This window comes from Drosophila navojoa, chromosome 5 (assembly GCF_054131105.1).
Source record: "Drosophila navojoa isolate 15081-1374.11 chromosome 5, UAZ_NAV_1.0, whole genome shotgun sequence".
Classification (NCBI taxonomy): domain Eukaryota; kingdom Metazoa; phylum Arthropoda; class Insecta; order Diptera; family Drosophilidae; genus Drosophila; species Drosophila navojoa.
Genome location: NC_142893.1, coordinates 2,176,722 through 2,194,097, shown reverse-complemented (window position 1 = coordinate 2,194,097; position 17,376 = coordinate 2,176,722). Strand labels below are relative to the sequence as shown.

Below are 17,376 nucleotides of genomic sequence, written 5' to 3'. Positions count from 1 at the left end.
CGCTTGCTGCATCGACTGCTGTGACTCGCTCTCGCTGCCTGGAAACAGAAACAGAAAAAAAAACATGTTCTTTGTCATGCTGGCTGCCTCTGCTCTGTAGCCGTAGCTGTAGCGCGTTCTACCATTTGTATCTATGTAACTGTGTATCTGCATCTGTGTCTGTGCAGCCAAGTGCATGCGCCCTTTGGCCCATTAGGGCGCAACCGTGCATAATTACATCTGTTAATGTATTTGTATAGCGCTTTTCCATCTCTGTATAGCTCTGTGTGTGTGCGTCTCGGAATCCCAATCCGAATCTGAATCAGTATCTGTTGTGCTACGCCCCTCTTTTTTTTTGGGCAATTCTAATTACACGCGCTATGATTGATGTTTGCGGCTCGGTATCTTCCATAGAGTTTTTGTAGCTCTTAAGCGTCTTTTGTAATAATTTCACATTTTTTTTACCATTAATTCTTTCACAAAAATTTCGCTTACTTACATCAAATTAAAAGCTCATTAATCTTGCTGTTCATATATGTTTATATATAAAGAGTATATATATATTTTTTTTCTTCATAGTCACAACTTTTCACACACACACACACACACAGTGTTAACCGCAATTGCCACAATATCCAGTCAGTCGATTTATGTTGCCCTTTTAATTTGTCACTCGACACGTCAATTATATAAATCGCTTCTATATGTTGCATGTAGCTTGATGCGTGCTTCGTGCTGCGTGGCTGCATGGCTGCATGGCTGACAACATTCCCATTCTCACACATAAATAAAAACAAAAGATATTATTATACACTCGCTCGAATTTTCGGAGAGAGTATATTGGTTCTGCTTGAGAATATATTCGCTTCAATAGTTACAAAGCTATGTATAACCCCTGAAGTCGTGGTCAATCTCTAGATACATTATCTATTCCCTCTGAACCCAACTCTATTCCCTCCACACTCTTTGCACTCTATAGATAACTCCTCTTATATAATATCCCTAGATAATATTATGTTAAGAAACTAGCCTTAAGTTAGTTCACTATGAAAACACCAAATACACCGTTTTGGTAGTCGTAAAAAGTCAATACAAACCGCTTGCACAAACGATAAGACTCTACACAATGCACAAAGCAGAGTATATAAAAAAAAACATAAAATAATCTTTATGAAAGTCAAATATTTTGTCAAGTCTTTAAATTTTCATTTTCTTGCATTCCCTTTTGCGGCGAATATTTGTGAATAATGTGTGAATTTCTCTCGTTTCAGCTGCATCGTAAATGAAGCCCAGCCCCCCAAACCCAGCCACAATTCCAGGGTATATGCAGAGTGAATTTGTACTATTGATTTCTACGAGTGTATAAATGGATAAATAAAACGCACACTGAGAGAAATAATCTACTTGATTGCATAACGAGCGAAAACGTGTCGAAAAAAAAAGACTAGAGAGAGAGAGAGAGCGAGAGAAGGGGAGAAACAGAGGCAACAACAACAGTTGCAGCTGCCGTTGCGGCTACTTTGCTTAATTGATTTCTGTCTTGCAATGAGGCGTTTCAATGCCAACAACAACAACAACAACAATTTGCTGATACCAACTAAACAACAACAGCAACAACAATCACAACTTCAGCAACTGTGCGACAACTGCGTTTTGGGCGCGTTTCGTGAGCGTTTTGTGCGCGACTTTTACTCGCGCGCGTTTTTTAATTAATTTGAAATCGCGCTTGGCCCTTTTTTTTGTATTTTTGGCCACGGTTTGGTTGTGCGTGCGTGCGTGTATATGTGTGTGTGTGTGTGTCCAAGCGGAAATCAGCAATTTAATTTACAATAAGACGCTTGCCAAGGAGACATCCCAAAAGTGGAGCAAAAACCCATAAAAATAAAGAAAAGGAAAGCAAAACAAAGCACAGTCACAGAGGAAACAGCCAAAATGTTCGCGGGCATCAGAAAGAGACTAGCACGCAAGTGAGTAATACCCAAAGCTCCTACCTCCCCGCTCGATGCCATTCTTAAGTCTTTTTGTCAACCATTTGAGCTGCTTTTATTTTATCGCAGTTGTCCCTTTACCCTACAAAATACCCTAACTTGGCCAGAGTAAATACCTTCAGGTGGAGGTATTTAATGGAGGGGAATGCGAGATTTTCATGGAAGAGTATTGAGCCTAAGTCTTTATTGGTTTAAGTTTATATATATGTGTTCTGTGGGAATCTGTAAGAAACTTAAATGCAGAAACTTTATTGATTTATTTGTATTCAAACTTGCTGGGATTAAAATCCTCTAAGCTTAACTGTTTATAAGAAGGCGAGCAAATGCAGCCAACTTCAAGTTGTTAATTTTAAGAAATTTATACTCTTTTCACTAAGTAAACGAGCTTTGAAATCTAGCATTAGGGCATACGAAATTCGACCTCTGATGCCTTTACTCCATTCCTGCCTTTATCGAGGTTGTGCCTTCGTCGCTTTCATGGCCCAATTCCTTTGTTAATGACTTACGCGATAAGGGTCAGTGCGGGAGCTAGCGTCCGGAGGGGCGTCCGTAGCATGGCCAACCCTCATGCCAGGGCGTTTTTCAATTTGCAAAAATTAGTAGAGAAAAAACAAAAATTGTTTTTAGAATATCATTTACTATTTGTCTAATTAATTTCGTTGCACAGCTGGAGCTGGAAATTGGAGCTCATTTGCACGCAGCACTGGAGACGCCGTGCTGGAAATTTGGGAGACAACTACAGCCCCACTCACTGCCCTCACTCCGCCCTCTTTTTATTAACGCCAGCCCCCTCCCCACTCACAGCCCCTGTTCAGCGTGACATTGAAGCTCATGAATTTGCTGATTTGCGCAAATGTTGCACGTTTCGACAACAATCATCATTTATCATCATTCGTCGTCATCATTATGATCAACGTTTATTTTTTTTTAGCGTTTTTCTTTAATGAGCCAATTAGCTTAAAAAAAAATCTTTATTATTAGCCCGATTGCTGGAGACGAAAACCAGTTTCTACAAACAAAATTGAATTATGCCCCACAAATTGGCGGCTGAACTGTTGTGGCTTGTGGCGCGTGCAGACCCCGAAACGATCTAAGTGTAATTTCTAAAAACTCTATGTTTTTTTTTTTGCAAGTTAAAAAAAACTATTATCAACTATTTTCGTGGGAAATGTTCATGAATTTCGTGTTGGCCTCTAATGAAAGCCATAGAAAGTTGAGGAGTTTGAAGAATAGACACGTAATTGCTTCAAGTGTGGGTGCCCTCTCCCATTCAACTCAATTGTTAGCCCACATATGAAGGAGTGGAAGAGGAAGGGGGAGAGGAGCGAGTGCGCATGTGTAACTCTTTAAGTGGGGATTATCGGGATTAGAGAACTATTCTCTTGAAGGGAATTTATAATCATACACTGAACCCCCATTGTGAATGTCAGCTCAAGGTATAATTGTTTTGGGCAAAAGAAGTTGTGGCAGAGCCCATGCAGTATATATATTCGTGATTAAGCCTATGAACTGAGACAATCTAGCTCTTCCCGTTTGTCTAACCACGTCAATCTCGGAACCTATTAGAGTGAGAGACTAGCTACATGGCTTCTTGTATGTGTGAACTGCTATCGATACTACTACGATAATACTCGATTATCCAAAAGCATATAAAATATAAAATATATCGCTATCGTTACTCAAGTATTTTCCCAAAGAAGATAACATATACATATATGACATATACCACTAACTTTATAATATAATTGTGACTATATAAAATTTGATAAATTATATCAAAGTAATTATAATAAAGAGAACTTCCTTAGCGTATTTTAGCTCTCGCTCCCTCTCTCATTCTCTACCCCTCCTTAGGTCTCTTTTCACTTTTCAAGTGGTCCACTTTAGAGTTTAGCTCCAGGTGTATTATACATCACACGCTCCAGTATCTGACTAAGTACCTGCATAATTCACACCCACTCTTTAAAAATATATATATTTGAAAGCCTCTTGGTAGATGACAAAGGCGAGTGTTTTTCATTTCTTTTTTTATTTTTTGGCCGAAGTTGTTTACAAGTCATGATGTGCTAATTATTACAGAAAAGTGCAGCCAAATGCCTTTTAGCACTTAACGTTGGCGGCAGCTGGAGGGCCAGCAGCAGCAGCAGCAACAACAACAACAACAACAACGTAATACTTTAGGCTCAGGTGCTAAAAACACCTGTGCAAATAGAAACCGAAAACTCTAAAGTTGTAGTCGAGGCCTAAGCTTCGACTCTTGTGGCACTTTTTGTAGGTGGCAGCATTTAAGCAACATAACGGAGACTCCAAATATACATATATATGTATGTGTGTATGTATGTGTGTATGTGAATATATGTATATATCCTCATGTATAATTTGTTTAAGCTTTACATCTTGTGTGTGGGCTCACACACACAGACACACACACACACTCTTACAGTCTCCATAGAAATTAAACGCTTGGTCTCGCAATCAAGCGCGACTAAATTTAAGAAATAGCATGTATAGCCTATGCAATAGGGCATCCACGACTGCAATATGCTCGCTCGGAATAGTTGCTTGAGAACTTTATCTCTTTCAGATACGCCAAGCTGCAAAGATCTTAACTTTTCTGCTCTTCTATAAAGGAGAAAGTTTACTAGAGTGAAACCTAATGATTTTTAGCTCTATAAGTATATATATTCTAGGCAACCCAGTCTACTAGACACCCAAACCAATATACTCTCTTGTCCCTTCACAAGCGAGCATTGAAAATAATTACACGAAAAGCCATAACACACAATTTTATTTAACATTAAACATTAAGCACAAGATTTTATGTGGGCAAGCATTAAACTTTACGCGTGCGGCCCACAATACGTGCGATAACCTCTGAAAAAGTTGATGAATTCTCACGCCTATAAAACGAAAACACAAACTAGACAACAAAACAACACACACGAAGCTGAGCTCCAAGTCTAGCTGCATAATACATAACATATAATTAACTGCATCTTGAGTTTCTTTAAGAAAAACTTACATTTATTGCATGCCTAATTATGATTGATACGGGAACACAGGAAATATGTAATAGGGCGGAGCTCGAATATGTAATATGCTCGGCTCAGCAAGACTTTAATGTGCTCTGGTGAAAGTTTTAAGTAGTTTCTCATCATTAAGATTATACATATACATATATAATGATGGTAAGTGCAAAGTTTTTAAGAACTTTAAAAATGTTGTTAAAGGCAAAATCAGCTGTGTAATGGAAGCGTTCTTAAGGGCGAGTGTATACTGTAGATTGGAGAGAAAGGTAGTGAAATTCGAAAACTTTATAACTTGAATTTACAGATATAAAGATATGTAGGCAGAGTTACTGCATTCTTGTTATTACTTCAATTAGAAGTTAATCTCTCAAATTTCAATTAAATTTGTAATAGATATCAGACTAATGTATAGATCTAGATCTCATTACACGCGCAGCTACAATAGCCATTGTTTCTTATACTAAATGAATATTTGGGTAGATTTCAGTTCAGATCTATATGAAGATATGCATAGATGGCAGCTTAGAAATAGATGCTGATCAAGATAATCATTCATGCGCTCATGCATTTACATTTGTTTATTCCCATATCTGGCATTCATACATAAATATATTTACATTCTTTTTAAAGAAATATGTAGCATATGCCTCAAATATTAGACCATATACATATATATTTCCCATATGAGTGTATGTAACCTTCTAAAATACCCTGTAGCAACGGATATGACAACCAACAACTGTTGGCTTTGGCGCCTTTGTTGATAATTGTTGTTGTTGTTGTTCTTGTGCTTGTGCTTGTTTTTGTTTTTGTTATTCGGTGCCCCCAAGCAGCGTTTTCCATTTTGTGCTCATTTCTGCTGGCTGCGCTCATTGTTCTGCCTGAGCTTGTTGTGCAGCCGAGTTATCAAATGTATCTTTGTATCTTTAGCTGTAACTGACTGACTGACAACTTGTGAGGCTGCGCATGTGCCACTTAGACAAGCTTATTGGGGCTTATGGGTTAAAAGAAATGTGATGCAACAAAGCGTGAGGCGAGAGGCGACAGTGGCAGCGACAGCAACTAACGCAGTTACAAACTGTGCGTGTGTAATAGGCAGTTTGTAGCTGTTGTTGCTGCTGTAACTGTGAAATGTATCTGTATCTGCAGCCTTGCGCTAATTTCAAACTAAGATTACAACGGAACAAAAAGCCTAGAAAACTATTGCAATTACCGGATATGCGCAGCGCTTGATAAATAGCTCAGACACACAGACTATACACATACACAAACATACACTCATACATTTGCGTATATGTATGTATGTTTATGTGTCTATTTTGTATTTTATGATAGGGCGTAAAGTTTTTCGGCTGCTTTTTCCTAATTGCGAGTCGACATTCGATAGGCTTTAGTGCGAGGGTAGCATTGACACAATTTCACAGTCTCTTCACAGTTCATAGTTCATTTGCCTTTCGTGGGGCATTGCATAAAACACATCTTTTGTTCGCCTTGATCAATAGATAGTTAGATAGAGCACACTCCATCGTAAAGTAATTGCATGTGCGGAAGAGTGACAGGGAGGGAAGATACAATGAGCACATTTTATGCCCAGCAGCAGTGTCTCTCCTCTCCTCTCCTCTCCTGCTTAGCAAACTTCACAACCTCTGCCCATTCTCTTCGTTTAGCTGTCATAAATGCGCCATTAGAGCTAACAACTTCACTTAGACAAGACACCCACCCACAACAAAGTATGCCTCTCCCCCTCTCTCCTCTTTCACTCAAGCACTCTGTCACACACACAAAAGATATGCCATTTTATGCATTTCAAGTGCGTCGCCGTCTGTGCACTATCTCACATCTCTAATAACTCTGCGTGTGTGTGTGTGTGAACGTTTGTTTGTATATGTGCTTGCTGCACTCCGCACATCATCTGTCGGTCTGTCTCCCTCTCTCGCCCCTCGTCGCATATGTCTGTCAGAGCGAGTAAAGTGTCAATTCCATCATAAGCCAAAGTGGCGCACATATCGCATAACATTTTCACAAAAGGGGCGACAGGCCAAATCAAAGGAAAAAAAGCAAAATTATTGAACAATATCTCAACTAAACGACAAATACAAATGAAATGTGGGAAAAGCAACAGCAACGTCGAGTTTTATATACACTTTCAATCCATAAACACAATATGTGTCTGTTTGCATAAATAAGAGAATATTTTTGCACTCACCCACACACACATATGCACATTTGTATGTATACATAGACTTATTTATGGATGTATGCATGCATGCTTGGAACTATTGCCAACAAGAATTTGCACTTAGTAAATGGTTATGGCATATTAAATAATGGCAGCAAATCAATATAAACAACACAACACACACTTCACTTTAACATTTTGCACTGCTATTTAGCTTTTAATTTGAATTCTCACACTTAAACGAAAATTACACAAAAATACGCGAAGAACGTGCGTGCCGAACTTTGCCGCGAGCAACAGCTGATTTATAAGAGATTTCCATAAATACAGTGTTGCGAAGTTTTAGCAAGCTATTACGATTAAAGCGACTTACATATCGATAATTGCAATTATAAGTTAAGCTTGCAGTCAGTGTTGGCATTTGACGATCATATAGCCAAAATTAGCTATTCTTAGAGTCAAATAGCTAAACATTAATTTTAAATGATTGTTAGCTTGAAAATTGACTGTGAAGGAAGCGATTTCTGTTTTTAATAGGGAAATTTTAAGAAATTAATGCCAAGTCACTTGGCCCAGTTGGTGTACCTCACTTCACAGCATACACTCGAAAAAATGAGCACAATGAAAGCATCAAGCATAGACGTCTGTCTCTTCTGCATTTTGACAGCAAACACGCTGCACACGAAGCAGCCGCAATCCCTCATTCGAAAAGATGCAGATACCAGCGGACACCGATACAGATTTCAATTTGGGTGTGACAATTGCAGTCGCAGTCGCAGTCGCAGTCGCAGTCGCAGTCGCAGTCGCAGTCGCAGTCGCAGTCGCAGCCGCCAGACGCCATAATGATGAATACCTTTTTAATGAGCAGCTGACGTATGAATATGTATAGATCGCACAGACCCCGGAGACGATTTATTATCGCCTCGACTTGACGCGTCGCGACGCGGCTCGACTGGCTTTGCCTTGCCTTGCCTTGCCTCAGCTCTAACGGAGCGGAGCGCGCAGCCTGTGCAGTTGCAACAGCTAAATTACACGGGTTTTTCTCTCTGATACCCTGTATTTGATAGGAAAGGAGTGGTCATTGGCCAAAAGGCTAGATATAGCCAAATTGGCATTTATTTTGTACTTGCTTGAAGAAAGTTCTTCCTGGCTCTCTGATTTGACCTGCAGATACCCTGTAATCTTAAAAAATGAGGTATACTGATCTTACTGCCAAAAAAGGCTAAATAAAGCATGCTAGTTGATTTCAAATCGACTATCAATCCACGTCGATATTATTCATTTATAGATACCGGACTCTCTCACTCTCTCACTTCTCAAATATTATTTTAGGGCATTCCAAAGTCATCTATATTTCCTTTGTTGCTTCCACTTGTTTCTTTATGCGCTTCAGCCGCAAGCTTCAGTCATAAATTGTTACCTTTGACGCATGGAATGACCCTAACCTACCCAAATAGTTGACCAGAGTTGTTCTCTTTATTGCGCTTTGACATGCAAAGCGAGTTGTTCTTCTTCTATTACAAATATACAAATGCTTCTTCTGTATGTATGTGTTTTCATGTGTACTAAAAATTAGTTAGTAGAAAAATGTTTGGCTAAAAAAATAAAAGAAAGAAGATATCAAATCAAGAGGGGAAAAGAACAAATTTTATTTGAGTTTACTTTCCATTTATTTACGCTGCAATTAGCGAGCATTTACTGTAGTGCCTAAGTTTTTAGCCTTTTCTGTCCTTTTCTCATGCTAAAAAACTTTATTTTTTAGCCAATTTTTATTTACATTTTAATTACAATTAAACTTCAAGTTTGTTATTAGCGAGTGCTTACTGTTTTAACCGTCTTCTCTTTAATCTCTTTTCTCGCTCTTTGTCAAGCTATAAAAACTCTATATTTTCTCGTTTTTTTTTCTCCGTTTTTTTTCCAATTACCGTATTCAGTTTATTTTTAGCTCTTTCTCTTAGCCTTTTTTAGCTGTTTTTTGCACTTGTTTTTCTAATTAAAAGTTTTCGCCCTTAACGCGCGCTACAAACGCAAACTTGTTTCCGCTCGACGCTTGATTGTTGGCCAAAAACACACGCCCATTTGCCACACCCACACGAAATATTTTTAAAGGGCGTAGACGCAGCTTTATAGCCGTACAGGGTATTATTGTTGGCTCTAAGCGAGAGCCGAGCAGAAGGCGGCAAATGTTTGTTGATAACACACAAATTTATATAGGTGAATGGGAATGTGCGTATGTGTGTGTGTGTGTGTGCGTGTGCGGGTGTGTGGCAGGTGGACATAACTTATACATGTACCTACTTTATATATATGTATGTATATCGTTTTTTGTTATATGTCGTGCACAATAGCGCGAGTGCGTTATCTATTTCGGCTACGGAAATGGGCTATTGAGCCGGCTGTTTATGGCCCATTAGGGCGCCGTGGCCCAAATAATTAGCATGCCATTGTTGTCCTTGAGGGTGCCCACATTAGCGATAACCGATAACCGATAGCTGCCCGGCGATAGCCGTTAAAGTGATTGAGTGTCAAGTGCCAGCTACAATTTCCGGCTGGCCAATTGCCAGAGCTACGCATATTTACTGAATGCAAATAACTTTCTAAGCTGGCTGCAGCTTGACGGCTTCCTTTGGCAAGTATGCCTATGCTTGTGACATATAAATATCAGAGAGCTACAGTGGAAGCTCTGTACAAGTGATAGATGACATTGACAGGAGCAACTTTATTATAGCCAAACGGCTAGCCTAGCGGGAGACGTCTTTTATATAGAGTAATGCTTATTACTGATCGTTTATTGTTGGATAGGTTTTACTGTACCTATGCTCAGACTCTCTAATATGTTTAGAAGCATCTTTCAGCTAGCTGTTGCTATGCATACTCCAATAGACTAGTTTTTTGTATATACTATAGCTATAGTTGTTCACTCTAGCCAATTATCACTGTACCAATGCATATGGCCTACTGTATACATATGCTGTATCTTCACATGATCTTTCAACAAGGTACATATGGAAATATCGAATATAGCCATATTGATTTGGCCTTTGCATTGGTTCACTCCAGCCAGCTTTCACTGTGCGCGAACCAGGGCCAGAACCAGGGCTTGGCTGGCCCGTCAGCTGGCAATCGAACCGTTGTGTGAAGTGTTTGCCCAGGTAAACACAAGGTGTCCACTTGACTTCCGTTTTGCTGATTGCTTCGTATGGCTCGCTTCCCGGAATCGCAGTTCGTAGCTCGTAACTCGAGACGGGAGACAGGAGACGGGAGAAACTCCAAACAAACGTGACATGTGCTGACGTCCGCATCGATGTTTGCCATAGTTTCTGCGCTGCGGTTTAATTCATACGATTTGCATAGGCATTTGGCATTTGTGTTTCTAGCTATTTGCATTTGCCGGCTGAGACGGCGGCGGGCCATCTCTTTGTTGTCGTTCATCGCAACAACAACAACAACAATAGCAGCAGCAACATTTGTATTTGCATATCAAATATTTGCAAATGCCAGCACATAAAACACTCGTACGCTCCATTTGAGTGCCGATTGGATGGGCCAATAAAGCTCTAATCAAGTTTATCGATAGGCGATAAACCGAACGATAACACTTTCAGTTTGTGCTATAATGAGATTTAAGCTGACATCAAAAGTTAATGGCTTCCATTGCAAGTTTTGCCGCTAAAAATGGCTAGAATTGGCAGCACATTCAATGATATGGCAGCAAATACAACTTGAAGCTTTAGTCTACTTATAGCTAAATATAGCTATAAAATAAAACTGATAAATGTGCAGCTGAGTATATATAATGGCTATTTTTTAAGCGTTTAGCTTTAGCTTTTTCTTTTACAAAAGCACTTAGCTATAAAAAAGCTAAACTATTTAAGTTTTTACGCTTCAGCGGTAAAATAGGAAAATATAGCCAGAAAACTGCTAAGCTTATAAAGGTAGACAGATGTTGCTTGCATTGCGGCCCAAATTCTATTTCTAATCAACGTATGCTCTATAAAAGCTAAATCTAGCTATAAATAAGTTATAAGTCAACTTTCAGCTAGTAAATCACCACTGAATTTCCACCTGATTTAAATACTTTTTTTATTATATGTGACCCACAAAACTTTTATAGATTAACAGAAGTAAAAAAGTAGCTATAAAAAGGCTAAATTTTGTAATCAACTTTAAGTTGTAAAATTCAAAACTATGTAAATTTTGATTATGATTCATAATTATATATAAAATGATCTTCATTATGAATCCATTACAAATAGCCATAAAAAGGCCAAATCGTCAGCCAAGTTCAAATGCTTTTTTCGGTGGTTTCTTTGACTTCCCTTTACAGCCAAATGACATTTGTTGCGTTGCGGTTACAGAGATCTCATTACGATCAGTGGCTGTCGCCGACTCAATTATGCGACTGTCTGTGTGAGGGGACTGTACGTATAGTAGATGGTTTCCTGTTCGAGTACAATTATCAGATGGTTATCGGATCAGTTTTACCCGTATATGCAGAGTGTGCCCATAATAAATCTTGGCTTTTTTTTTGTTTTTGTTTTGGCTTTTTGTTTTTTGTCTTCTCTCGGTTAACGCTTGTCAAATTATGCAAATTTAAGTGTGGGCTACAAAATCAGTTATGAATGAGTGAGAGAGAGGGATAGGGGAGAAGAGTGTGCGATAGAGATGAACCGAAAGAAATGAAGCAGATTTGGGTCATTGATACAAACTTCGATGGCGCATTCAGTCAACACATTGTCAACAGCAAAGGGCGTGCTGAAACGCACCTAACCGCGACTCGAGCGACACCAGAGATACGAGAGGCGAGAGACACGAGCAACCCGAGCGAATTTTACGCAGCAACAACTACTCAAGTTTCTCATTACATTAATCACACCCACAGGGCCCTATGAGCTTAAATTCCTTTATAGCTAGCCCTTATAGAGGGTAAATATCTTTGCATAGTGACGTATTTATGCTCGCTCACCTAGTGAAAAGAGCATATGGGGCTTATAAATATACGTTCGCCAGTCGTTCATAGTCAAGTAAAGTATACATATTCTAGATACACCATATACAGACATGTCACCATATGAAATATGCGCTTCTCAGTTATCCTACTATACATACTGTAGATATACAGGCATTATAGTATAGACTATATTCTTGATAGTTTCTATAAAAATGTAAAGTATTTTTTGTATAAAACTATTCAGAGAACTGCGAAAGGAAGTTCTGCCTATAGTATGTATATTTATATGATATATTGGTATATGTAGTACCTAACTCTATGATCCATGACTCTATAGACAATATTCTATATTGATTATATATATATATATGTATATATGTATATTTATATGATATATTGGTATATGTAGTACCTAACTCTATGATCCATGACTCTATAGACAATATTCTATATTGATTATTATATATGCATACTATTCCTATACTCTATGCTTTAGTAATATTCTAGTTACACTGTGTAGAGTATGTACATATACTCTAGATTCCGTATATATTCAAGGTAATCCATTTATCCATAGAGTATACATATTGCTAATACTCTATATTTAGTTATACATACATATATGTATATGTATATGTATATGTATGTATATTTTCGATACTCTAATTATATTTTCACTAATATTATTATAATATATAATAATATTTTGGTTAGTCTGTCTATATTCTAGGTACAACTTCTCTATACTATCCTCTAGAGTAAACTGGATGCACGCTCTATTTGCAGGCTAGATGCCTAGACTATATATACTGCCTTCGTGATATATGCCTAGTCGAACACTCCAAAAACAGTTCACTGGCAGTGTTTAACAATGCGAATGAGATGCTTGGCTGGCGCTGCAATGGCCAAGTTAACAACGGGCTTGACGCTGCCCTCATCTCAGTCTCTGTCTCTGTTTTCGCCTCCTCTTCTGCTTCTGCTTCTTCTTCATAATCTAAGCAAACTGCAGCTGCATCCTTTTGGCTTGTTTAACTTGGCCTCAACACTTCTTCGTCTTCTTCTTTTCCATCTCCATCTTCTTCTTCCTCTCTTCTTGCACACGCTGCAAGCTGTAAGCGGAGACCCCATTCGAATTGTAAACACAGAGTTTTGGACACGCCCATTTGGGTTATGCTGCTGCATGGATGAGTACCCGCCTATACACACACACACACACACACATGAATTTATATATGTGTATATATATATATATGTCGAAGCACTAGTATTCTTGTTGAAGCACTAGTATTCTCTTGCCTAATCTCCATTGTGCAGCGAGTTTCGGCGGCGGACAAGTTCCAAAACGTAACTGACTTCTTTGTCTCAACCATTTCTTGTGCTTGCCACCGAACCACACTCAGCGACAGCTACAAACGCTGTCGCCTAGCTACAACGGGACATTTCCATGCTAAAAATCATATTCCAGTCACAACACATCAAACGGCTGATGCAATACTCTTATGAAATTACAATAGTTGTGAAATAGCAAACAACTCTTATTTCACATACTGACCACCAAATACTCTCAATAATTTCACTATGCAAGTTGCGCTCATGTGTGACCAAAACAACCACCATACTCTGTCATAGAGCATTCTTTGTTCAAGGGCATCGAACACACAGGCTCGACTCACACTCGCACAAGTTCGAAGGCACGCATAAAGGGAAATAGAAGCACAATTACAATGCGCGCAAACAAATTAGTACTACTTGCTCTTCGACACGGCCATCCTGACCTTAACACGGCCTCGTGTAATATTATACCAAGCTTTTCCACATACATCAATTTATTTACCAAATATTAAGCATAAGATTCCGTTTTATCTCATAAATTGATCCATTACAACTGAATATCTTTTTACATTTTTTTCTTCTTACAGTTTTATATAAAATCTTATTTCCGATTTTAGTTTTATTCTTAGGTTGACATAAATTTATCTTCCTACTTAGCTCAAATTCTTCATAATTGTTCGCATTATCATAACCTTAGCTCGTTCTACATCAAATTATCTCATGTGCCACACGCTACGATCAGAACATTTCACCATCTCTTATTTCATTACTGTCTCTTGCAACAGTGTCTCTCTCAATTACTTCATTACTGTCTCTTGCGACAGCTTCTCTCTCAATTACTTCATTACTGTCTCTTGCAACAGCTTCCCTTTCAATTACTTCTTTACTGTCTCTTGCAACAGCTTCTCTTTCAATTACTTCATTACTGTCTCTTGCAACAGCTTCAATTACTTCATTACTGTCTCTTGCAACAGCTTCAATTACTTCATTACTGTCTCTTGCAACAGCTTCAATTACTTCATTACTGTCTCTTTCAACAGCTTCACTTTCAATCAATCCATTACTGTCTCTTTCAACAGCTTCACTTTCAATTATATTCAAATCTTCGTCGCAACTTTCCATTTCAATTGGTACATACCCCTCCGGTAACTTCTTTATATCATCATGAGCATACTTGTAGTTTCTATTATTCGTCAATGACTTGAGAATGTACCTATCTCCGTCTAACAGTTCAGATATCTGCAACGGCCCTCTAAACTTGGGACTTAATTTCGTCTGATGCCTTTCTTCATTCCTCAACAACACTAGTCGCCTATTTTATATCTAACTACTTTAGCTTTGGTTTTATCAAATCGCGCTTTATTGTAAGCTCCTGCTGCTGAAATATTTTCCGCTGCCCGTGCTCTCGTTTCTACTTGCAGCCCCAAAGGACGAGCAACCTTACCAATAAACAATTCTAAAGGACTTGCCTTTGTTACACGACTTACTGTACAATTTAAGGCTAACTGGACCTCTCGATTGCTAGTCTCAACTGCAGTTAACAGATTTTCAAGGTGTTCATAGTCCGTTCAACTTGTCCGTTTGCTCTACTTGCTCCCGTCGCAATTAAATGCAAGCATATTTTCTGTTTAGAACAAAACTCGCTAAACTTTGTGTTGGCGAAACACCTACCCTGGTCTGCGATTATGAGGTTTGGTACTCCAAACAATGATACAGCTGATGTCACAACAATTATGCAGCTCTTAGCATCAATCTTGACCGTGTGTGTTAAATAGACAAATTTAGTAAAAGCATCTATTTGGACAATAACATACTCCTTTTGATCAGACTTCCCACTTAGTTTTCGACGAACTTTCGTATATACTTGGACATGTTTTCAAACCAGTAATAGTCATAGGCCTTATCCAACGTCTTCTCTCAGCCTAAATGCATAATTGATTCATGAATCTGATTTATTACAGACCATCTGAACGCTCTTGGGACAATTGGCAAGGATCTACCATTCTCTTGCCCTTTCTATACTGCAAATCAAACGTGAACGTTTGTAAATATGCCCACCACCTTTGTGAGTTGCAATCAGTAAGAACGACGAACTCTCTGCCCGTCAAATAATGTCGGAAATGCTTTATAGCCATGACAACCGCAAGAGTTTCTAATTCGTAAGAACGGTATCGTGACTCAGCAGATGAAGTTGCCTTACTGAAAAACTCAACGACATGAGCCTTATTGTTGATTCTATGTAATAGAATGGCTCCGTATCCTGGAGCACTTGCATCCATATGCAACTCAATCGGGTATTGGGGGTCAAATATTACTAAGACTGGCTTCTGCGTAAGCAGAGAAACAACTTTTTGTCTTATTTGTTTATGTTCTGGCTTCCAGACAAACTCGTTCTTTTCCAACGTCAAAATATATAATGGCTTCATCAAACACGAAAATTCTTGTATAAATTGCCGAAAATATGATGCGAATCCGATAAATTGTCTCAAGGCCAAAACCGACTTATACAAAGAAAAAAAAATATAAGTGTCGTGTCTTCACAATATTATGAATATCGTGTTATCACTATTATAAGCATCGTGTCATCACTATATTTCAAGATTAAGAGCGTAAAGAGGAAAGAATAAAATGTACTTCACAATAACGCTTAAGGTTGTATGTGTGACTATGCGACTGCCGTTATTTCAATTCCATTCGTTTCTTCCCCGATCCGTTATCCTAACCTGGCAGACGTCTCTGTCTGACGCAGTCTGGGCACGACAGTAAATTAGAGCGAGACAGACACAACAACCGCAACACATACATGTATGAGCGAGCGTGCGCGTGCACCCACACAGAACAGCAGCAAGGCCCAAATATATCATCATTTGAACAACGGTTTACAATTTTCGATCTGATAACTTCAAATTTTCCGGGAGACATAATGATATGAAACCCATTAGACAATATTTCTCGATCAATCACGACACCTTTTTTTAAGTTTTCATCCCCCAAAACATGAAATAGTATCTCAATGCAAAAAATTGTTAATTTTTACATTACCAAGTATTTGCAATGTACTACAAATACTACCATTGCCAATACCCTTTAAAATTACTACATTATTAATTCTTTTACCAATTAACTTAGAACTTATCTTTTCTTTGACCAATGAAAATTCCGCACAAGTTATGTCAGGATAACATGTTTGTGAAAGCCACTGCGATGCACTGCCATCCAACGCTGCACTCAAAGCCATCACTAATGCACTGCCTTTTATGAGATTTTCCGCCATGATGATATTCACTGTAGCGCACCATGCTGCTGCGTCGGCGCCAGCAACTTCTGCGTTGAGTTTTGGCAACACTATTGTCTTATTATTTGTTGTTTCAGTTGCAATGCTTTACAAGCTCGATTAAATTTTTATTTTGTTGCTCAATTAATATTCATAGAGGCTCATTCAGAGTGGTAGATAGTGAGCCGAATCCCACTTCTGATGTCGAAGCACTAGTATTCTTGTTGAAGCACTAGTATTCTCTTGCCTAATCTCCATTGTGCAGCGAGTTTCGGCGGCGGACAAGTTCCAAAACGTAACTGACTTCTTTGTCTCAACCATTTCTTGTGCTTGCCACCGAACCACACTCAGCGACAGCTACAAACGCTGTCGCCTAGCTACAACGGGACATTTCCATGCTAAAAATCATATTCCAGTCACAACACACCAAACGGCTGATGCAATACTCTTATGAAATTACAATAGTTGTGAAATAGCAAACAACTCTTATTTCACATACTGACCACCAAATACTCTCAATAATTTCACTATGCAAGTTGCGCTCATGTGTGACCAAAACAACCACCATACTCTGTCATAGAGCATTCTTTGTTCAAGGGCATCGAACACACAGGCTCGACTCACACTCGCACAAGTTCGAAGGC

The 17,376-nt window shown here is 38.7% G+C and overlaps 1 protein-coding gene across 4 annotated transcripts in view; it reads left to right on the top strand.

Moving 5' to 3' along the window:
- Window positions 1-1,316: 1,316 nt before the first annotated feature.
- The window catches only part of LOC108654261 (uncharacterized), a 53,966-nt gene continuing 37,906 nt past the window's right edge, over window positions 1,317-17,376 (top strand). For 2 of the 4 annotated variants that reach the window (XM_018105432.3, XM_018105431.3), the window contains exon 1: window positions 1,324-1,946. In XM_018105432.3, the coding sequence (XP_017960921.1) occupies window positions 1,912-1,946 (35 nt within the window). In that variant the 5' untranslated portion in view covers window positions 1,324-1,911. Of the gene's footprint in view, window positions 1,947-17,376 lie in introns of all 4 variants that reach the window. The other 2 variants (XM_018105428.3, XM_018105430.3) reach the window with 2 other exon arrangements.